This window comes from Alternaria postmessia (genome assembly GCF_024291825.1).
Source record: "Alternaria postmessia strain BMP 2775 chromosome Unknown scaffold_20, whole genome shotgun sequence".
NCBI classification, from domain to species: domain Eukaryota; kingdom Fungi; phylum Ascomycota; class Dothideomycetes; order Pleosporales; family Pleosporaceae; genus Alternaria; species Alternaria postmessia.
In genome coordinates, this window is record NW_026260093.1 from 255,307 (window position 1) to 275,950 (window position 20,644).

Here is a 20,644-nt window from a genome sequence, read left to right on the forward strand (position 1 = left end):
GGGGAATGTCAATCACTCCGATGGAACTAGGCTGGCCATGTGACGCGATCGTATTATTTTAATCTATTTAGACAGAGTCGGCATGCAGCACCGGCACAAAGTAGGCTTCGCTACCTTTCATCTACTTGTACTGCACATTTTTCGTACTTCTATATCGGTAGAATGTTGCTCACACGATGGTGCTGCGGTAGCCTGTCTTGTCTTCCAGATATAAAGCGATACTATCATTGCTCCTCGCCGCCAGGTCCAGGTTGTCGTCCCTAGGTATCGGTTAGCTTTTGTTGTTCTGTAGTCGGTGTATCTACTCACCATCTGTCGTGCTTTGAGCATCTCGTCACACAACAGCAAGTTCGACGCGATACCGGTAGCGGATGCAATGCAGTTGCGCAGTACTCGGAACGAATCGTAGACACCTTCTTGAGTAGGGTCCATTGCTTCTCCAGTTGCAAGGTTCAAACCGACGACATTGCCCTCGGCGTGCTCGTCCTGCAGCGCAGCCACTGTTATTTGGTAAGCATAGTAAAGTGGAAAGCAGCAGAACGATACTTACACGAATCCTGGATATCATGACCCGAGTTCGCCGCAAGTGTCTTAGGAATGACAAGCAGTGCGTCAGCGAAGGCCGATACACCCCACTTCGCTTTACCCTTGACTGTCTTCTTGAATTGCTCACTGTTGAGATGAGCTGCGCATGCGACTTGGAAAGCACCTCCACCTGGTACGACGCTTCCGTCTACGATCATGTTGTACACACTCCTCAAACCGTCGCGAACGGCGTCCTTGATCTGAGCAATGGTGTGTGTGTTTGGGCCCTTGATAAGTAAAGTGACGGACTTTGGCTCCTTGACATCCTCCTGTTTGTTGTGAGCGTGTGCCCTATTATTTTACTGGATTCACTTACAATGAATGTGTACTTCTCCTCACCAAGCTGGTGCTCGTAAACAAGACCTGCGTATCCGAGGACATCTGGTGTCATGTCGTCTACACTGTTTTGCGATGTGCCACCGCACACCAGCTGGAGACGCTCCATGTTCCTCCTCTTCGCTCTTCTCAGCGCGAAGATTCCGTTCTTGACAAGGACATCCAGACTGAGCGGGTCGATACCCTTCTGGTTTATTATCACGAAGCCCTTCTTAGGGTCGTCGCCGCAAACCTCCTTCTTCAGCTCCACGATCTTCCTCAACTTCTCGTCAACGAAGCGGCGCTCGCTCTCAACAAGCTTCTCCCTCTGTTCGGCGCTCGAGTAGTAGAAACCAGAGTTAATCTCAGACTTTTCGTACTCTAAACTGACGTTGAGGGTCAGGATGTATGCGTTCTCAACCCTCTTAGCCATATCCGGATGCCTTGCGCCGTGGTCTAGAGCAAGTCCTCGGATAAGCTGTGTGTCGGCGGCGGTGCGATGTTGCATAGTCATGATCTCAACCATGTGCAGATCTGGCTTCGCGGGCGCTTGGTAGATTGCGAGTACGGCATCGACAATATCGGGGGTCAATTGTTCGGCAAGCGAGCTGTTGATCTTGGTCGATAGCGAGGTTCGCGCGACAGAGAGGAGGAGCTCGCGGTCGACTTCCTTTGTGAGCTTGAACTCGTCAAGGAACTGTATATGATCAGCGAATCTTCACCGAACAAACTTTCTGATGTCTATACCTTCAGTGACTCTGTCTTCGCGATGTCGTAACCGTCTGCGATCACTCGGGGATGGAGGCCCTCGGCGATGTAGCGGTCAGCCTGCTTCAGTAGTTCTCCAACCAGCAGTACCACTGATGTTGTTCCATCGCCTGTGATTTCGTCTTGCGCTGTTGCTGCTCGTGCAATCATGACCTGCGTTGTTTGAGTCGCAAATCGGGAACGGAGGGGTGCTAGGACATACAGCAGTGGGGTTTTGGATTTGCTGGTATGTAGTTAGCCTTTGAAGATAATGTTGTGGTGGAGGCACATACCATCTCCTTGAGCAGAACGCTTCCATCTTTTGTGAGCTTGATCTGGAGACCTCGTCAGAACATGTCCCATGTATCTTCTCAGTGTTCATACTCCTCCTGCACCATCTACGAGCCTATATTCTGTTAGATTCTCGTTCAAAAGATGGTTTGTTGTTCCTTACATCTTAAGTGTACCGCGGGGTCCCAGATTTGAGGCAAGAACCTATCACCAAAGTCAGACAGTCTCTCTCTTCTCCCTGAAGCATTTCATACCTGCTGCAGACCCTCACCGGCCGAGATGTTCACACGGAGAGCCTCCCCGCGCCTCTGTGCATTGTTAGCGGTGCCTCTGCGCTGCAAAGAAGCGGCGTACCCTCGACTCGGCTTTGGGATTGAGAAGTTGTGCGGCCGACATGCTGAAGAGAATCTATACGGGTATCGAACAGTGCAGTAACCAAGCAAATGATGTATGGCGGGGCAAGATGCTGTTTCCGCGTTGCCTGGCGCGTCCCTCTTCTCAAGCACTGAATTCTAAGCGGGCCTACTTAGCGCGGAAGCTCGGGCCCTGAAAAAGTTCGAAGCTTTCCACACCACGAACTTGCGACCGTTCACACCTCCATCCCGACTGCGGAATTTCCAGCGCACACACCAAATAACGACTCAGCTCGTCGCGCCGAAATCCGCAATACTTGCGCGCCAACAACTAACGCCACGATGAGTGTAGACTACCTGCTACACGAGAGCCCTGTCGGCTATGCCGTCTTCAAGGTCGTCCTCCAACCCGACACCATTGGCAGCCGTCTCGCGGAAGTGCAGAAGGCTGTGCAAGATCTCGACAAATTCGGAAAGACCGTCGAGCTCGTCGGCCTTGCGCCGTTCCAGGGCACCCAAGATGCCCTCTCCGAGATCAACGATGTCTCGGAAGGCATCATGTCTGATTTCCTGAGGGCTACGCTCGAGACCAACCTCCCCAAGGCTGGAAAGAAGAAGACCATCACGCTTGGTGTAAGCGAGAGCAACTTGGCGGGTAGCATCAAGGCTGCTTTCCCCAACCTCGCGTGCGAGACTGCCGTCACCTCCGAAGTCGTCTCTGACCTGCTTCGCGGTCTTCGCCAGCACAGCGGCAAGCTCATCAAGCAGCTCCAACCCGGCGATATCGACCGCTCCATTCTTGGTCTTGGACACGCCTACTCTCGCGGCAAGGTCAAGTTCAGGTAAGCTTCGCGCACGAACTGCATGGCAATCGGACGCTAACATCTATTCCAGCGTCCAGAAGCAGGACAACCACATCATCCAGGCCATCGCGACGCTCGATCAGATCGACAAGGACCTGAACACCTTCTGCATGAGGCTTCGCGAGAACTATGGTATTTTCCCTCCATTTCTGGAGACTTGGAACAGCTGCTGACTTGGTGCTCCTTAGGCTGGCACTTTCCCGAGCTCGCCAAAATCGTCAACAGCAATGAACAATACGCCAAGGTGGTCTTGCAGATTGGTGACAAGTCGCGTCTGAGCGACGAGGATCTTCACGAGCTCGCTGCTGTCGTTGATGACGACGAGAGCATTGCGCAAGCAATCATCAACGCTGCGAGGACCTCTATGGGTCGTGATCTTTCTGCAGCAGACATGGAGATTGTCATGGCTTTCGCAAAGAGGACCGCTTCCCTGGCTGCATACCGCAAGCAGCTCAGCAACTACCTCGGAAGCCGCATGAACCAAGTCGCTCCTAACCTGGCTGCTTTGATCGGTGACACCGTTGGTGCGCGCCTTATCTCTAAGGCTGGTTCTTTGACCAACCTTTCCAAATACCCTGCCAGTACCGTCCAGATTCTCGGTGCCGAGAAGGCGCTCTTCCGAGCCCTCAAGACCAAGGGAAACACTCCCAAGTATGGTCTTATCTACCACAGTTCGTTCATCGGCCGCACTGGCCAGAAGTCAAAGGGAAGAATCTCGCGTTTCCTTGCCAACAAGTGCTCCATTGCCTCCAGGATTGACAACTTCTCCGACACACCAACATCGAAGTTCGGTGAGGCCCTCAAGCGTCAGGTCGACGAGCGCATTGAGTTCTACGCATCTGGTGCTCCTCCTGCGAAGAACGCGGCGGTCATGCAGGCTGCCATGAACTTGGTCCTGAATGACATTGGTGTCGAGGACCCTACTGCGACCGCCACTGAGGATGTTGAGATGGCCGATGGCGTCACTGCCGCTGCTACTGAGCAGGCTGTACGCAAGGAGAAGAAGGACAAGAAGAAGTCCAAGAAGTCAGGCGATGACGAGGTCTCTGACAAGAAGTCCAAGAAGGAGAAGAAGCGAAAGGCTGGTGACGAGGAGGATGGTGAGAAGAAGAAGAAGAAGAAGAAGAGCAAGGCGTGATGACCTGCCCTAACCAGCTGTATTCATACCCTTCTCGCATTCTGGATCGGCGTTTTACGATGTGTCGGTGTTTTTGGAGTTGTTTTCTGTGCTAGTTAGAGAGGACTGGATCTGGGCTATGAGTTTCCGCACGCTGTTCACGAATGGTGGATGGTTCTGTATACCTCGAGCTGTTATCAAAGTTACAAAAGCATGATTCTTCCACAACTTGACATGGCGATGATGAAGTGCGCGGGTATCGCAACCAGGCTAGATTGGTGCACATGTGGAGCGTGCCTGAATTCCGGCCCAATCAGAGACCCCTGCAAGAGATCGGAGCGCCAAGACGCTTAGGCCACATGCAAGCTGCGAACCACCAGACAACTATCTATAGAATAATTCACGATGAACGGTGATACAAGCTGCAAATGCTGGCGCATTAGTAGTTCGCCAGTACCGAGTGACTTTTTCGACGGCTGCATGTGGTGTTTGCGGCCATTCGCATGTATGCACGGCAATTAACGTCAGGCAGCGGCTAATGCGCCTCTTTGTATGTCGCATGTTTATGGTGCAATGGAAGAGATACATCACCTGTTTGTTCGGGACTATTACTAGAGAGCAAAGTAATCGGTCATCGCAATATCGTTGAGCTAGGTAGCTACAAAGGGGCTGTTCCGGCAAGCATATGACGAAGGGGAACGTTGGTGAAAACGTCAACATGTCATGTTTGATACGCCTAAGACCTAACACAGCAGCCGGCATAGACCCAGGGTTCATTCACAGTGCGCAGCGCCCCGGACTCGTCCACTGCTCTGGCGTAAACTGTTTTTCTGTTCTAGGGCTCGTCGTAACCCAAGCTTTGGCCCGCTGCTGTCCCAAATCGCTCGAATGCCTACTTGAAGCCCTGAACCCCCCGAGAAGGTCTGGAGACTTCCTTCGCACTTTCTCTTCCTCTATTGTCCTCTCTCTTTTCTGTACAATTTTCTAACGCTGCAACTACCTTTCCATCGATACAGCTCTTGCGGAGGCGGTTGTCATCAAGATCTCGTTAGACATCGAAACTTGGTGTTCCTTGCCGTGCATCAGACGCTCTTTAGACATCTCCCGGTCCGGCTCTCGGCTGCACCTCGACTTTGGTGTTCTCGCAAGCCATTGCAGTAGTCTGCTATCCACACTTTTTCTGGTGTTGAATCTGCAAACCCGTTCGGCCAGCACCAGGGCCCTGAATCTACCTGCGCCCCTTCGCCGCTCAAATCGAACATTCTGTTGTCCATTTAATTTGCCGTCCACACGCGCTAGAAGCATTCTGCCATCTTTCTAGGGACTGCAGCGATTTAGTGTTCTGCGCCATGGACGTAGACGATGCATCTTCGCCGGGCAGTCTAAGCTCGCCCCCGCACTCGCCTGAGCAGGGCACTCCGACATCGACTATCCGCACTCCTGCAGGTGGTGTTGGTGTTGGAACTAGCACACCAACCCCTGCAACTGCATCACCAGCTCCACGCGGTCTTACTGCGAGCGGCCTTCCTCGTAAGAAGCCAGGTCCCAAACCAAAAGCAAAAGATCCCAGTGCACCTGAGCCAGAGAAGAAGACACGAAAGCCCCGCAAGTCGGAGCCCAAGGACCCAAATGCTGCACCCGCTCAACGTAAGAGAAGGACAAAGGCATCGCTGGAGGCACAGGCACAGCCAGTCGCACAAGCCGTGGACGAGAAACCGCCTGTGCAGCAGTCGCCTACACCTCAAGCTGCACCCAGTGAGCCCGTCGCTGTCTTGCAAACCGAGCAGCCGCCCGTTGTCTCACAGCCTGCTCGCGTCTTGAGCAATCCCGAACCCACCCTTCATAGTAACCCAAACCTTTCACACATCAGCGTCGCGCCCTCAACACCGCGGCCATCTAGTTCAGGCCAACGATATGATCCCATTCGCGGCGACACCTTTGAGTCAAAACCACAACCTCCAGCAAGTGCACCGCCGCCGCCCGTTTCACCCCCGATCAACCACCGTGCTAGTGCCTCACCTTCCATCACAAGTCTTATCGACCCGCCATCTGCCAGTAATTCATTCTATTCGCACCCTCCCAAACTCCAGCAACAGGCATCCATCACATCAGCACCTGTGTCACCTGCCGCCTTCTCCACGCGACCAGCCTCGGTCCTTCCTTCTCAAGACTACTCACCTCAGCTTCAACAACAGCAGCAGCAGCCGCAGGCACCCCTCCAAACTCAAGCTCAACCGTACCCCACTGCCTCATCGGGACCGACTCCTATGGACATTGACACCGAGCCCAGCAAGCCAACATCAGTTCCCATGGCAAAGGAAAATTCGACAAACTCGGGTACACCCTCGCAATCGAATGCACCAACCCCACCTACTAAAGCAGCTCGCCAAAAAGAGGCCCCGCCGCCGTTGCCTACTGGAAGTGGCCTCTTGTCGGGAACGCCGTTTGGCCCAGTTGCAAACGCCAATGGTGCATCCGAGACACAAGGCACCAACATCTACCTGACATTTGATCTGAAGGGAAAGGAAAATGTTACAATCAACTTTGCACAGGAGGTCGAGAAAAAGTACGGTTTCGCTGCCCTGCATCCTCGCATCGCTGCTCGCAAAGAGCGTCAGCGCCAGATTGCAGCGGCAGGTACCGCACTTGAGCGAGCTGCAGGCGGTGGCTCAAATGACGATCAGTCTGTTGATTTGTCCGAGAACGAGAGTAATGTCGAAATGGGCGGCATGGACGACGAGACATCGGCCAAGGAGAACGGAGGCAAGAAGCGACGCAAGCGCAAACAAGAAGATTATGACAAGGAGGATGACTTCATCGATGATACAGAGCTGGCCTGGGAACAGCAAGCTCTCATGGCGAAAGACGGTTTCTTTGTTTACAGCGGCCCACTCGTGACCGAGGAGAAGCCAACTGTAGAGAGGTACGTAACTATCATGTCTCTAGATCGAATTAAGCTAACACCAAGTAGGGCCGACGGCACCGTTAGACGCGGACGAGGACGCGGACGTGGCGGCACTGTACGAGGAGAGGCTTCAGGTCGCGGCAGAGGACGTGGCGGAGGTCCTGGCTCTCGTGGTGGTTCTACTGTCCGCAAGCCTCGCGTTACTAAGGCTGATCGTGCGCAAATGGAACAGGAGAAGGCAGCTCGAGAATCCATGGCTAAGACGCTGACTAACATGTCTACTCATGCCGGCCAGGCTAGTGCTATGTAGCACACAGGACTTGACCGAGAGAAGAGACCACTTCGAACTCTCCGACCCCGTCCGCCAAAGGGATCAAGCCACTACAGCCGCAAATAACATTTTCTTCTTATTATTGGCATCGGAACTCTGGCACGGTTCTTTATTTCATGTTCGATTCTTCAGTATTCCTTTTGTTATCTGTACGATACCCTTAGCGGACGTTGCGATAGCCACTTCGCTAGGCAGGATGTAAAGTCGGGTGGTGTTAGTGTATGCATGACTTCAGTAGGCGTTGTCCTCATACGGCGTATAGTCGTTCTCAAGAACATAGAACCATTACTTCAGTCAAGTCTTTCCTGCCTTTCTGTCTCTTGTGCCTGGAATTATGTTCGATGACAAATTCGACGACGGTGATTTTCGCGCGTTCATGTACACGCCAAACATATCGGTCAACTGACGGGATGGTTCGAACAGGTAGTATCTTCCTATTGACCTTCGTACTTAGGTAGTAGAATGTCTCAGTGGACCTGTCTCAGTAGTGCACAACTGTGTTTGTTTTACCTGAAGTAGTAAGTGCAGCTCCTACCTCTTTCACAACCACTCTTACTTTCTGAGATATTTCTACGTCACGCTCGCGTATATCAACTCGCACACTGCATTATCAACAATTGCTGTTACCTCACGTACAGACTCACAATACAATTGACAATTCCTCAAGATACACGACTATCGCGCAGTGCTACTCTCACAACTTATTCAACTCAGCCTCACACTGTATCTCTAAGGCAGCATGGTCGGTTCTGCGACATATCGCACTCATCTCCCAGCGGATGTAGCTCTCACTGAGTACTCGCGCAAGTTCTACGATGGGACGTACAAGTGGGATTCGGAGGGCTTCACTGACGAAACTGGAAGTGGGTTAATTTACGGCCAGACTACCGCTATCTTCGTGACTGACTAGCCCAGAGTATCATGAATTTGATTGCTATGATTCTGGAGCCCGAGCTCCCACACCCTTACCTCCGATGTGCTTGAGCGATGATGAAGCAGACGGCGGGACTGTAGAACGCGAAGAGTCCGCATTCCATATGCTGGGGGACGAGACCAACAGTCTTCTATCCGCAACAAATGTTAAACACAGGGAGGTAGTTGCAATGCAGCGTGATGAGCTGCTTCGTGATCGCACTGATACAAAGCATACTATCGGTAAGATGGAGGATGCCAGCCCTGCGACACCTTCGAAAACCATCGCAGCGGGTCTACGAGACTTTGCTTCACCCTCAGAACTATCAGAATGTCCTTCAGATATATCCGAATGGGACGTGGGGAGACCAGTAAGTCCAAGTGAATGGGCCGAGATCTGTGGTTCTTGTCCCATTATACAGCACAATAACTAATGGCAACCCCAGATGTCAAGACCAAAGACGATTGCAAAAAAGCCTGTCGATGAGATGTTCGAGCAAGACGATGTCGATGCACCCGAGCGGAAACCTACAACACGAGGCGTCGCACAGAAAGTCAAGAAAGGTATTAGGAAGCCAACGGCCGCATCAATCAAGCCCTCTCCTAGGATAGAGACTGTGCAGGCCGGCAGCTACATGGAGAGCGCTGGGGCGACGACTCGGCGTCGATCGACACGGCTCAATCAAGGTGGCAAGTAGAGTGCCTTCTGTTATGAGCATTCAACGGCCGTTCAGAGAAGAATGCAGACCTTTTACAGTCCAGACTTCTTTGGAGTTCGAAAAGTTTATGTTCATGCACATCTTTGGCATGTAAAATTCAGGGAAGCCGGTGCCACGGAGCATATCCGATCAAAGAAGTGCGGTACTACACCATAATAATTTCTAATAAGAACCCTTCCGTCACAATCCCTCATCTCCCCAGAAAGACATCTGCACATCTCTCTGTCTGAGCATGCTCATGATAAAGCGCACACCTTGCTCCCCTCCACGGCTTACATGCCTCCCATCTCTTTACCTCCCCGGTTACACCACCTGCAATATCTTCCTGCTCCTCTAAAACCTCAAGTCTCCCTCTCCCATCCTCCCACCTTGCCATTGCAACACTCCCCTCCACACATCGTGTACAAAACGCTACACAACAGTCTTCACAAGCCACCGCCCCAAACCTAGGTGGCAGCACAATCCCACAATAGTCGCAAGCACGAGTGGTATGCCACGATACCGGGCACCACATCCGCAACCGATGCCTCTGCATAGCCTGCGCACATGGCCTCTTCAAATGCACAGTCAGATCGCGAAGAAAGTCTTCGTGCCACCAATCCCCATGCGAGTCTATCAATCGATCTGTTTTCTTGAACGCGAAGAGATCGAGAACGAGGGTGCGTAAAGGTGACGAATCACGAATTTCTTCGTACAGAATACGAGTATCACAAGGCGTCAGAACGCTATTCGTCTCATCAGCTAGATCGCTAATCACGTCCACGACAGCATTCCTGGCGCCTTCTAGAGCTAGTCGATCGGCCAGAGCGTAGACATGGAGGAGAGTATAGTATGCTGGTTTTTCGTCTTTGAAAGGCGTGGATAGAATGGAGGTGTAGAGCCAGGTGACGAGGATTTGGAAGTGCTCAACGGAGACATCGTCAAGTGTTATACTGTTGGTTTCTGATTCTATGAATACCAACGGGCCGTTGAGTGCGGCGCGGAAGTAGGAGGATTTCGATGTAAGGAGGCTAGTGTGAATTTGGAAGGGTGTGAGATCGGAACCAACTAGAATTGTGCTGGTCGTTGTGAAGTCGGAGGTCTTTGTCCTGTCAGACATGAGTTTGTATGCTTTTCCGGCGTACGTCGAGGTCGGGCGGGATAAAACGTGAGCTATTATGCAACCATTCTGGCTGATGATTTGGCTCACTTTCATGTTTAACGTACCTTGTCTGCTCAGATCGTGCACCTGTAAATGTATATGGTGATGGGAGATTTGGTAAGAAACCACGATCTGTGTCAACACCAACGCTGCGTGGTACAACTTTGCGCATCATGTTTTCTGACCGGATTCTACAAGCCAAGGTCCTGTGATTTTGCTATCTGCGGCCTATACAGTGCGCTGATTAATGTAACCCAATATTCAGATGAAGATGGAGAGCATTTAGGTAAACTTGGCCTGGAGACTGTAGCTTCGAGCTTTGAAGGCGGAGGTTCAGTCAGCGCATGCAGGCTATCATTGAGTAAAGGAATGTTGTTTCAAAACGTATCCTTGAGTATATCCGTAAAACTTAGCAGTGGACAACGAACAAACCTCGGTATAGGATTTCGTTCAGCAAACAATCACGTTGTGGGCGCGCGCAGATGACGAAAATCGGCTTTGTTGTTGTTGTCTATAACAGCAAACGCCACGCCACAAGCAGGTCTTTGTTGTCTCAGCAAGATGCTTTGAAATCGAGCAAGACAAACAACATCGTACAATGAGCGAGAGAACAGGAAGAAAGTCCTTGTAATGTTGGAGTGGAAAAGCGCGTTATGCGTCTATTTAATATTTTGATAATATCTGGGTCGTGGTTCTCGTAGCGTGCAACTACATGGCTGGAATCGTGGAACTGGTAAGGACCGTTCGAGATGATCAACCTGGAGCACTGAGTACTCTGTTCGTTGGTCTCGCGTTCTGTAGACTGCCTGCAAGACGGTACTACATACGGCCGAGAACGGTTTAGGGAGAGAAATCTCACCAACTATTTTACACTCCTGCAAACGCCCCCAGATCGCTCAAAGGTTGAGGTACGTTACAGGTTCATACAAGAGAGCTTTTGAAAATTATGCACCTATGCGACAAAGTTCTTGACGTTGTTGAGCCACTTGATGTACTCCTTCTGCTCCTTGTGGTCAATGTAGTCGGGGATGAACAATGCGAGGCGGGTGTTGATGCCACGCTCCTCAAGGTACTTCTCAAGGAGGATCTGGAGGTCCTCGTCGAGGTTGCTGAAAGGAGGGCCCTGCTGCAAGTTAGAAGTGTTGTATATTATATGCAAGGTTTCCACATACAGTGTAGAGAGCGCGTCTTGACCAGTCCTTCTCAGCGGTGGCAGGGTCGGCTAGGTCAGCGGACGGGAAGTAGTAGAGGTCCTCGATGAGGAAGTCACCGTCCTGAGCGGTAGCCTCAATGGCAAGAGCACCCTTTCCGGGACGCTCGATGCGGATGCTGGCATGAGCAGGGAAGCCCTGCTGTTCGCCATCATTCTCGTAGTCGTCCTCGAGCTCCTCACGGTCGGCGGGAGCAATGCGGTCCTCGGGGGCTACGCGAATGTTTCCATCCTGTGTCCTGCCCTGGTTGATGGCACCCTTGGTGTTGGCGCCACCAGACTGTACGTCCATGTCGGCGTCGTCATACATGGCGCTGTCTTCGGCCATGTCCTCGCCGGGCAGGTTGCTGTTGAGGTCGGCGGTGGTGAAGGTGATTCGGATCTTCTCGTCGTTGAATGTGCGGGTAAGGACTACTTCCTGGTTGCCGGCCTTGTCCTCAATCTTGTAGTTGTCAGCATTGAGCCAGCAAAACCAAAATGACGCAAGTATTTACCTCAAAGGGGCTGTTCTCAAGGTACTCCTTGATGTTGTGAGAGAGGTCCTCGTCCTCCTTCATGCCCTCTTCCATGGAGATCTCGCTCTGAAGCTTCGCGACGAGTTCCTCATTGACTGATTCATGTTAGTTATATACATCCAATTGTAATTTACTCAATGCATACTACCAGAGTCCTCTCTCCTTGCTGCCGACATGGAGAAAGATGCTGTGAGACGAGGAATTGGAGCAGCCCATGCTGCTGGCTGGAAAGCCTGTCGCAGTGACGATTGCGGGCGAACGGCTTTGGTGGAGAAACGAGCAGCAGACCGCGGGGCGCTGCGGGCGAGGTTCCTTAGGGACATCATCGTGAATAAAAAGGGTATATGGATTTGGGGTACTGAGCGACGACAAATTCCAGTACGATGGCAATGCGATAGATGGCTATAGAAGGCGTGGACTTTTCGATGGCCCAAGCTCAAGCGGGCTGATGTCAGGCGGGATGCTTGGCGCCGAAATGCGGGCCCGATTGCTCACCTCCGTCCTCGGCCTGGTAGCTTTAATATTTTGCCGTCTCTAGGAAATCAAGTATATACTGGCGCGTTAGACTTTCTACCAATTGACAATCGCATTGTTCTCTGAGTGTGCTACCTGGGGTTTCAGTGTGAATTTACTACTACGTCATTATTCTGAATCGCTACTGCCGCACGCGACGTAGATACGCCAAAACTTTCCGTCATTGCAGCGCGCGCAAACCCATTCTTGTCATCACCTAAACACACTTGAGCCAGGTCAACATGGCGGCCGCACCGACAGAGAAGAAAAAGGCAAGCGCAATGCGCTCAATCCTGGCTGGTGCAAGTGCAGGAGCCGTGGAAATCTGTAACGCTTGCTCCCCCGTCATGGCGTATACTAAGTACTGACTCCACGCCAGCAATCACATACCCTGCTGAGTGTAGGCACTGAATAACATCTACTTGCACAAAGACACCGAGCCTGACCCAAGCATAGTCGCGAAAACACGATCGCAACTCAACCGAAGATTGCCAGACGGAAAGAAGCTGCCATGGCCGCCGTTCGGCAAGCAGTGGTATGCTGGATGCACAACCTTGATCATTGGCAACTCGTTGAAGGCTGGCATAAGTATGTGGAACAGAATCAACACGGAAAAGCGACCGTCTGACAGGTCGTGTAGGATTTGTCGCATTCGACATGTACAAGAACATGCTGGCGGACGCTGAAGGCAAAGTCTCCGGTCCAGCGACAGTAATAGCTGGATTCGGTGCAGGAGCTACAGAGTCACTGCTGGCTGTCACACCATTTGAGAGCATAAAGACGCAACTGTAGGTGAAATTGGACGCATGCATGTGCCGTTACTCACTCATCCGCCTAGTATCGACGACCGCAAGTCGGCAAACCCACGCATGCGAGGCTTCTTACATGGATCAAGGATAATCGCACAAGAAAAGGGTATCCGTGGTTTCTTCCAGGGTTTCCTCCCAACCACAGCACGTCAAGCCGCCAACTCAGCTGTTCGTTTCTCGAGTTACACATCGCTCAAGCAACTAGCACAGTCATACGTCAAACCAGGCGAGAAGCTCGGCGCCGTCAGCACATTCGGACTCGGAGGCCTGGCTGGCATAATCACTGTTTACACGACGATGCCTATTGACACAGTCAAGACACGCATGCAATCAATAGAGGCACGGAGCGCCTACAAGAACAGCTTCGACTGTGCGGCAAAGATTTTCAGGGATGAGGGTCTCCTCACCTTCTGGTCGGGAGCGCTTCCAAGATTGGGTCGACTTATCCTCAGTGGCGGCATCGTCTTCACCATGTACGAAAAGTCCATGGAGTTCATGGATAAGCTGGATCCACAAGGGCGCTACATATAGACATCCCCCTTGCTCCAGAATTAGCAACAAGTACAATACCCGACCTCCTACCAATATCTCTCCTTCAACCTGTCATCAAAATTGAGGTTTCAGATGCTTCATTCTCTCTATCTTCTCCTAACGCTTCTCCTCATTTAGGACGACCACCTACTAATCTTACAGTGCGTGTCGATCTCCTTTTGCAAGCTGCTAACGCAAGACTTTGCTTCCGTCACGACTCACCAGAAGGGAAATAGGGCACCGTCAGTGTGAATTGACAAAGTCAAGCCTAACCCTATCGTTCACACTATGGGCTTGAAGATTTAGAAGCAACAGAATTCTGTCCTCTACATTAATCTGGCCGAACCTCCACAACTCCATCTTTCGACTCAGCTCTTCCCAAATCCGACATGGACTCAAACGGCTTCCGCACAGCACTTGATGCCGCCACTAGGTTAGCCCATTATTCCTTCTTATGAACTTACTAAAAGCTAACATGTAATAGCTTCCTAGATACCCCAGTCGTCACGGTGTCTGTCGGTTCTGAGGTGGGGAACACAAAAGACTTCAGCGTCCACGAAGGTCTGCTCAAAGACCATTCTGCATTCTTCAACAACGCCCTAAAACCCAATCGTTTCAAAGAAGGCTTTGAGCGCCGAATATCCATGCCAGGGGACGATTCCAAAGTCTTTGCGCTTTACGTTCAGCTACTCTATCGTCCCGACCTGTTGTCCACCGAAATAAAACGAAACAGCGAGCTCTCTGAGCAAGAGTGTATTCTCTTAGCTGAGCTATACGTGTTCGTGGAAAAGATAATAGACGAGTCTACCAAAAACATCTTGTTAGAAGCCTTTAAGATTTTCTCATGGGAAAGGCCGTTTCCCGTTGCAGCAGCACAAATCATTTACAGTGGGACACCAGAACACGACCCTGCTCGTGCCATATTTGTACAATCATTATTCCGCTACGGCCAACAACGATCGCTTGAAAGTATCCTCGATACTGGACATCCCGATCTCTTTCGCGATCTCGCTTTCTGCTTGAGTAAGCGCTGCCATAAGGTACATGACAAGGTCAAGGTTGGTCGCAAAACCGTTCTTGGAAAGAGAAGCAATGCCCCGCCTCTCTACTTTCTATAGTGAGGACATATGATGAGGCTTAGCTAGATCATGATCTTCAGCAGCTATTGGTATTTGTTTCATTTTCCCTCACTGGCTAGGTCGGGTGATTTTGCGTGTATTGTATCCTTCTAGCCAGAGGTATGAACAAACGAGTTTATGGATGGGCGTTCCCATATGTTGAACTGGTCTGTGGTCAAAGTGATTTTGAAACTACACGTTTGTGTGTTATCATGCGTACCTTCACATTCACCTCCGCTCTGATCATTCGCACTTTTCAAACGCCCCAAACCCAAATCCACTTTCTAGCCTTAGGCATATAACTCTTCCCAGTCATTGCAAAGCAACCAAAGCAAGCCTGCAATTCAACAAATCAACAATGTCAGCGTACGCCGATCAGCTTCGCGAACAGGAACTTTTCTCAGCGCTGAAATCCCAAATCACTAGTCTTTCCACCCCACTCTACGGTACACGTTCCGAAGATGCATCAAAGGTCTACGATGTGGTTTCTTACAGCAGGCCTTACGACAATGACAATGTCGAAGAGCAACCATCACAGCTAAGTTTCGGTGTAGCAATAATCCTCTACACAGGGCCTCCAGCATCACCCTTCACACCTTGGACATTGATCAGCCATGTGGAGAACCAACCCGATATAATCACTGGGGCAAATCGTTTATTGGCAGATTTGAGGAGGGGCATGGGTGGAGTTATTGGTATGTCTTTCCACCTCTATTCTTCTTAGTCTTTTCTTGTTCGTAAGCTTCGAGCATTCCAGAGGACATGGGGAGAAAAACACTGCCATACTGGTTAGCTGATGACATGGTGAAAATAGGTGTTTGTATGCAGACGGGTAATTGGACGACAACACATGGGAGAATTCCCAATGTTGTTCCGGGAGTGGGCGAAGTAGAGCTAAAGGAATGCGAGAATGAAGAGGACTACGAGGAAGATCAGGACAGTATCGAACAGGACAACGAAGACGGTAAGAGAGACGATGAGAGCGACGAATTGGAGGACACCGGCAAGGGCGGCTGGAGCCCGCGATTGGAGTCTATCACAGAAGAAATATAGAAGCTTCTCGTATCAGATCTTCGATAGGCAGATGTTCCCCAAGTTAAAGATCAGTTCACGGGTATCAATTCAGTTGGAAGAAAGCAAAAATTAAGTTGAGAACACCAAAAGAACGCGAGTATCACATTGGAAAGCTACCTAAAGATACGTAAAGAGCAAATCGTGTACGTTTTCATCTGCCCGTGCCAATCGGACTCATCAGACCATTGCCACTACCGCTCGTGGGGCTGCGTACCATCATCGGCTTGATACTTTGAACAGGACTTAACGGATCTCGTTGGCTCGAACTCTGGCTGGAAGTGCCTGAGCTCAGACTGCCGCTGCCGTGACTGCGGTTGCGACCGTTGACTGGACCCGGAGTACTGAAGGGATTGCCGAGAATATATGTACCTGAAGCTGTGGGCTCGTCGAAAGCATCGGTGAATCCAGAGACGTTGGAGAGCATTGATGAAGATCGACCGCGACCGCCACGCATAGAACCAGGAGTGCCGTTCATGTGCGAGTGCATGGAGGGGAATGTGAAGTTGGAGAGACCGTTGCTATAGGGAGACATGGTCGTGCCTGGGAGATTGCCTTCAGGAGTGGTAGGAACGGACATATGCTGGTGCGCTTGCTGAAGGAGAAGCTCTTCGTACTGCTGGACGGTCACCAAAATTTGACTGGTGGCGACATTCTGCTCTTCAGTGCGTCTTTCGTAGCCGTTAATGTTACTCCGATACTGGTGCTCAACTTCAGCGCGCTGTGCTCGCAATGCCGTGCGCTCCTGTTCTCTTCGTTGCTTCGCAGTAAAGCCCTCTGCGTTGGCGGTTACGAGACGGTCGTGCTGCTCGTTGAGCCTGGTTTGACGCTGCTGAAGACGCTCCCGCTTCTGGAAGGCAGTAGAGATATCGGACTCCACACTTTGCACTTGTCGCTCAATCTCCTCCTTGGTCTTGTCGAATTCGCTAGCAACGGTGTTTTTGTTGTTACGCTCCTTCTTCCACTCTGCCTTCTTGGCTGCCGCCTCTTTAGCCTCATCCTCGGGAATGCTTCCCAGGTTTTCTGCTTGAACGGCGAACTCGGCGGCCGCGTCTTCAGCCTGGCGGATGTTCTGCGTGAATTGAAGGACGCGCTGGCGTTGGCGCTCGTCACTACCTCCGGCGTTGGCAAGGCGGTTGCCCAGCGTGTCCACCTCTTTCTTGATGTTGGTAATGGCTGTTTTGTGGTCCTTTTTGTTTCGCTTCAGGCGGTTGCGCTGCTCCTGCAGTTGCTGGTCGGCCGCGGCAATCGAATTCTTCAAGGTTGTCGTCGGCGAAGAAGGTCGTAGGGTCTGATGCGCTGGCGGAGAGGCGATAGAAGCTGAGGCTGGAGTACGCATTAGCATGGAAAGGCTACTAGAATGGACGGACTTACCAAGTTCGGTCACTGGACTGGCCGAGGTAATAAGGCTCGCTGAGTAGAATACTTCGTTGTCGTTGGTCCGAACAAACTCGCAGTAGTAGTTTGAGAGAGCCGTTAGACCAAATATCTCTCCAACCCAGTAGCCCGTTCCCTCTTGTCCCTGGAAACCTATCGGCTCGCTTTGTCGGATGCGGGTTGAACTCCAATCAGCACCGTTGACACGGATGTAGAATGGCTTTGACTTGTCTATCCCAGATCCGACACTAGAATCTTCCTCATCCTGCTCTTGAAGGCCAGCTCCACCAGATAAACTAACACGAAATGAAATGTCGGAAAAGCCGACTTCTGAAATCCAAACACGATCGTCCTCCGATCTCCAAACAGCGTTTCCAATGTGATTTGCGTCTTTTGCATTAGCCTCGTCGGCATCGTTGGCCGCCCGGCTACTTTCCATCTCTTTTAAAACTGTAACTTTTGTACTGGCAAGTGCAGCCCAGAACGGCTGCTGACTGCGAACATGAGTAGCTTGCTTCCTCTTCCTTCTACCCGTGCTCGCTTTATCCTTGAGAACTGCGGGTGATGGTCCCGGTGGGCGGCCATCGGTACTCGAAGAATTGGGCACGTCGGCGGTGGGGTCGAGGTTGGTCGAATTGGAACGTTGTAATGTCCCAGACTCAGGATCTGTCTTCTTACCAGTGGGCAAGGTTGCATGTTCTCTTCGAGAAAGAGAGCGTCGGATGATACGAACGACGCCTTGGGCCAAAATATGAATACCCAGGAGGCTGCGGGGCCATCCGTGGGGGGTCGAGAAGCTTTCCAAATATGTTGGCGTACTCGGCGGGCTCGTCAAGAATTCAAGGCCTCCCCGGGCGAGCCCCGTCCAAAGGAAGTGGACGATGTGTTGCCGGAGAGGCCTGAATCTGAAGACGTGGCTTGAAAGAATAATGACGAAGCATATGACAATGCTATTCGTCGTGCCCTTCTTCCCGGCAGCGGCACCTCCGAGAGCTATTGCAATGACGGCCTGTGCAAGATCCAGGAAGAAATTCTGCGCAGGCACCCACAGCAGCAGCCATATCAGCAATATGACAGTATCGGCAATGATTGTGGTGAAGAGCGAGGGCGTGCCGCCGGAGCCCTGAAAGATGTCGGTGAAGGAGGGGAAGGCAGAGAGGGCGGAGAGGGGGGTCCCGGCCTGGGGCGGGACAAAAGTAAGCGTTGCGAACAAGAACTGTACGACGGTGAGGACGGTGGGGGGAAGTTGGAGGAGGATGATGAGGATGGCGAGAACGTCCCGCAGAGGACAGGACGTGAGAATGGTGGCGGGCACCGAGAGCATGCTAGCCATGGACATGGAGGCCGTCTTGGAGGTGTTTGTGTCGGCGCGGCGAAGAGCTGAGGGCATGGGATCAAAGGGCCCGTTGGAGCCATTGTCGTACGAGCGACAGGCCTCGACGGGATTGTCTAGCGAGGCATCTGAAGCTGCGCGCGTGCGCTCCCCGCGGCGGGCAGAAGGTGCAGCGGCCATGGTGGTGTTGACGTGGGCACTCGACCCCGGTACTGAATCGTGAGCGCTGGCCGGCTGCGTCATCTCGGGCGTGTCTACATGGCTGGGGACCGGCGGCGTGGGCTCGTGAGTCTTGCCGTTGGCGTGGCCATTGAGCTGCGGATTGCTCTTCTGCTTGGTGATCTTCCTGCCGGGGGCCGCAAGGCCATTCTCGTGTCGCTTGTCGTGCGCCGCGTTCCTCTTCGACTTCGCTACCATAGACGGCGGTGCGGGTGCAAGCGGGCAAACCTCTCCCTGGCGCGACTCGACTGCTGCACAGGACGAGCCAGGACTGAAAGATGTTGAGCCGCTGCTCGGTGGGGGGTATGTGAGGGTGTCGTGTGCTGCTGGGCGAGATGTAGTAGGGGAACGAGGAAGGTGCCCTGCGCCTGCTCAGTCGTGCCTTCCGCCGGATGGACTGGTGCCAAGACTTGCAAGTGCTAAACGTCAAATGCAAAGTCAACCAAGAAAACCCGTCCACAAGCCTCGAGGGAGTGGGCCACGGCACGATCAGAGCACTGACAAGCCACGATGCACCTGCCGCTTGATTTGCCTGTCTCTTCCGAGGCTCCACGTCTTCTGAGATGCCCGAACCGTGGTTTCACCACGCCCGCCCGCTTCACATGCACACCACATCCTCTCTCTCGACGCACCACACCGGCGGCAAAATTCCATGTGCCCGGCTTCTACCGCTTCATGGCAACCATGCGGCCAGCATATCTTGATGCTGCTGCCACGCAGATCAGCCGAACTGTGTCCGATTCCAGTTCACGATGCCGATCTTGACCACGACCAGGAAGCCGTGAATGCTGTTTACCTGGGAAGCGAAGACCGGCCTGTCCCTCTCGGGCTGCCATTTCGCCTCTCTCCCACCTCATCTCGCCTTCGTCTACATAAATTCTCCGCCTGCTTTCTTTTCCATATCGCACAGCTGCATCGCCCGCCAGACAAACACATCTTCTGGGGCAGCCAATTAGCCTGCGCCGGCTTCTTTAGCTTACCTGCTCATTTGCGTGCGCCAGGACCCCCCTGAGCCATAGCAAGCTCCAGGAGCGAATAAAGGCGCGCTTTGTCTGTTCACCGCATGGCCTGAAGTCTCTGCAGCGGGCAAACCCCGCCGACGCTATTACTCACGTCGCCGTCACGACCATATTCCATACGCGTATAGAGCGCTTCTGCCTAGATACTCATTGCTACATCTCGAGTGCACACAAAGTCTGAAAAGCTCATGCCACTCATTGCGCCACATGCCCTCGAGTATGCTGACCCGGGTCTTTGTCGGCATCTCAGAGTGGTCGGAGCATTTTCATCAATCTGTGTTCCCTCGAGGCGAGCATAGCGCGCAAGCCTTCCGCCTGCACATCCATGACCCTCTTCCGCCCTCTGCATTGTGCCGGCGTGAAGCTTAACCAACCACGCCAATCGCAGCCCATTAGACTTGCAAATGAGGCAAGCGGGAACATCACGCGCGCAACGGGCTTGCAGATCTCTGCAATAGGTAATTAGAACATCCCATCAAAGTGTACATCACTGTGGTGAGAATCACGCCATGTTGTGGATACGTTCGTAGTTTATCTTTTTTCCATATCGCTTGCAGAGATACGCTTGTATCCGACTGCCATACGCCGAATTCGGACACGCGAGCAACCCCGCGTGTTTTCCGCCCATGCAGCTGCAGGGGTATCAATGT

The 20,644-nt window shown here is 52.2% G+C and overlaps 10 protein-coding genes across 10 annotated transcripts; 6 read left to right on the forward strand and 4 right to left on the reverse strand.

Moving 5' to 3' along the window:
• Window positions 1–224: 224 nt before the first annotated feature.
• Window positions 225–2,334, reverse strand: CCT6 (T-complex protein 1 subunit zeta; the record flags this gene model as incomplete). The annotated part of the gene is made up of 11 exons (XM_051730618.1): window positions 225–260; window positions 310–500; window positions 551–854; window positions 902–1,597; window positions 1,648–1,821; window positions 1,871–1,891; window positions 1,941–1,982; window positions 2,032–2,053; window positions 2,102–2,142; window positions 2,193–2,246; window positions 2,293–2,334. The coding sequence occupies 11 exons, from the start codon at window positions 2,332–2,334 to the stop codon at window positions 225–227; spliced, it is 1,623 nt and encodes a 540-aa protein (XP_051589667.1).
• A 299-nt stretch (window positions 2,335–2,633) lies between these two features.
• On the forward strand, window positions 2,634–4,292 carry NOP56 (snoRNP complex protein nop56; the record flags this gene model as incomplete). Its single annotated transcript, XM_051730619.1, has 3 exons — window positions 2,634–3,133; window positions 3,186–3,286; window positions 3,343–4,292. 3 exons carry the CDS (start codon window positions 2,634–2,636, stop codon window positions 4,290–4,292), a joined length of 1,551 nt encoding a protein of 516 aa, XP_051589668.1.
• A 1,328-nt stretch (window positions 4,293–5,620) lies between these two features.
• Window positions 5,621–7,486, forward strand: J4E82_004341 (uncharacterized protein; the record flags this gene model as incomplete). Its single annotated transcript, XM_051730620.1, has 2 exons — window positions 5,621–7,194; window positions 7,243–7,486. 2 exons carry the CDS (start codon window positions 5,621–5,623, stop codon window positions 7,484–7,486), a joined length of 1,818 nt encoding a protein of 605 aa, XP_051589669.1.
• Window positions 7,487–8,246: 760 nt separating this feature from the next.
• Window positions 8,247–9,117, forward strand: J4E82_004342 (uncharacterized protein; the record flags this gene model as incomplete). Its single annotated transcript, XM_051730621.1, has 3 exons — window positions 8,247–8,370; window positions 8,456–8,790; window positions 8,866–9,117. 3 exons carry the CDS (start codon window positions 8,247–8,249, stop codon window positions 9,115–9,117), a joined length of 711 nt encoding a protein of 236 aa, XP_051589670.1.
• A 432-nt stretch (window positions 9,118–9,549) lies between these two features.
• J4E82_004343 (uncharacterized protein) lies at window positions 9,550–10,237 on the reverse strand (the record flags this gene model as incomplete). The annotated part of the gene is made up of 2 exons (XM_051730622.1): window positions 9,550–9,584; window positions 9,685–10,237. The coding sequence occupies 2 exons, from the start codon at window positions 10,235–10,237 to the stop codon at window positions 9,550–9,552; spliced, it is 588 nt and encodes a 195-aa protein (XP_051589671.1).
• A 994-nt stretch (window positions 10,238–11,231) lies between these two features.
• Window positions 11,232–12,330, reverse strand: J4E82_004344 (uncharacterized protein; the record flags this gene model as incomplete). Its single annotated transcript, XM_051730623.1, has 4 exons — window positions 11,232–11,402; window positions 11,452–11,931; window positions 11,984–12,099; window positions 12,150–12,330. The coding sequence occupies 4 exons, from the start codon at window positions 12,328–12,330 to the stop codon at window positions 11,232–11,234; spliced, it is 948 nt and encodes a 315-aa protein (XP_051589672.1).
• A 429-nt stretch (window positions 12,331–12,759) lies between these two features.
• J4E82_004345 (uncharacterized protein) lies at window positions 12,760–13,857 on the forward strand (the record flags this gene model as incomplete). The annotated part of the gene is made up of 5 exons (XM_051730624.1): window positions 12,760–12,844; window positions 12,897–12,917; window positions 12,974–13,105; window positions 13,158–13,305; window positions 13,356–13,857. The coding sequence occupies 5 exons, from the start codon at window positions 12,760–12,762 to the stop codon at window positions 13,855–13,857; spliced, it is 888 nt and encodes a 295-aa protein (XP_051589673.1).
• Window positions 13,858–14,246: 389 nt separating this feature from the next.
• On the forward strand, window positions 14,247–14,975 carry J4E82_004346 (uncharacterized protein; the record flags this gene model as incomplete). The annotated part of the gene is made up of 2 exons (XM_051730625.1): window positions 14,247–14,290; window positions 14,342–14,975. 2 exons carry the CDS (start codon window positions 14,247–14,249, stop codon window positions 14,973–14,975), a joined length of 678 nt encoding a protein of 225 aa, XP_051589674.1.
• A 358-nt stretch (window positions 14,976–15,333) lies between these two features.
• Window positions 15,334–16,028, forward strand: J4E82_004347 (uncharacterized protein; the record flags this gene model as incomplete). The annotated part of the gene is made up of 2 exons (XM_051730626.1): window positions 15,334–15,670; window positions 15,733–16,028. 2 exons carry the CDS (start codon window positions 15,334–15,336, stop codon window positions 16,026–16,028), a joined length of 633 nt encoding a protein of 210 aa, XP_051589675.1.
• A 172-nt stretch (window positions 16,029–16,200) lies between these two features.
• Window positions 16,201–19,173, reverse strand: J4E82_004348 (uncharacterized protein; the record flags this gene model as incomplete). The annotated part of the gene is made up of 2 exons (XM_051730627.1): window positions 16,201–17,372; window positions 17,421–19,173. 2 exons carry the CDS (start codon window positions 19,171–19,173, stop codon window positions 16,201–16,203), a joined length of 2,925 nt encoding a protein of 974 aa, XP_051589676.1.
• Between the last annotated feature and the right edge of the window lie 1,471 nt (window positions 19,174–20,644).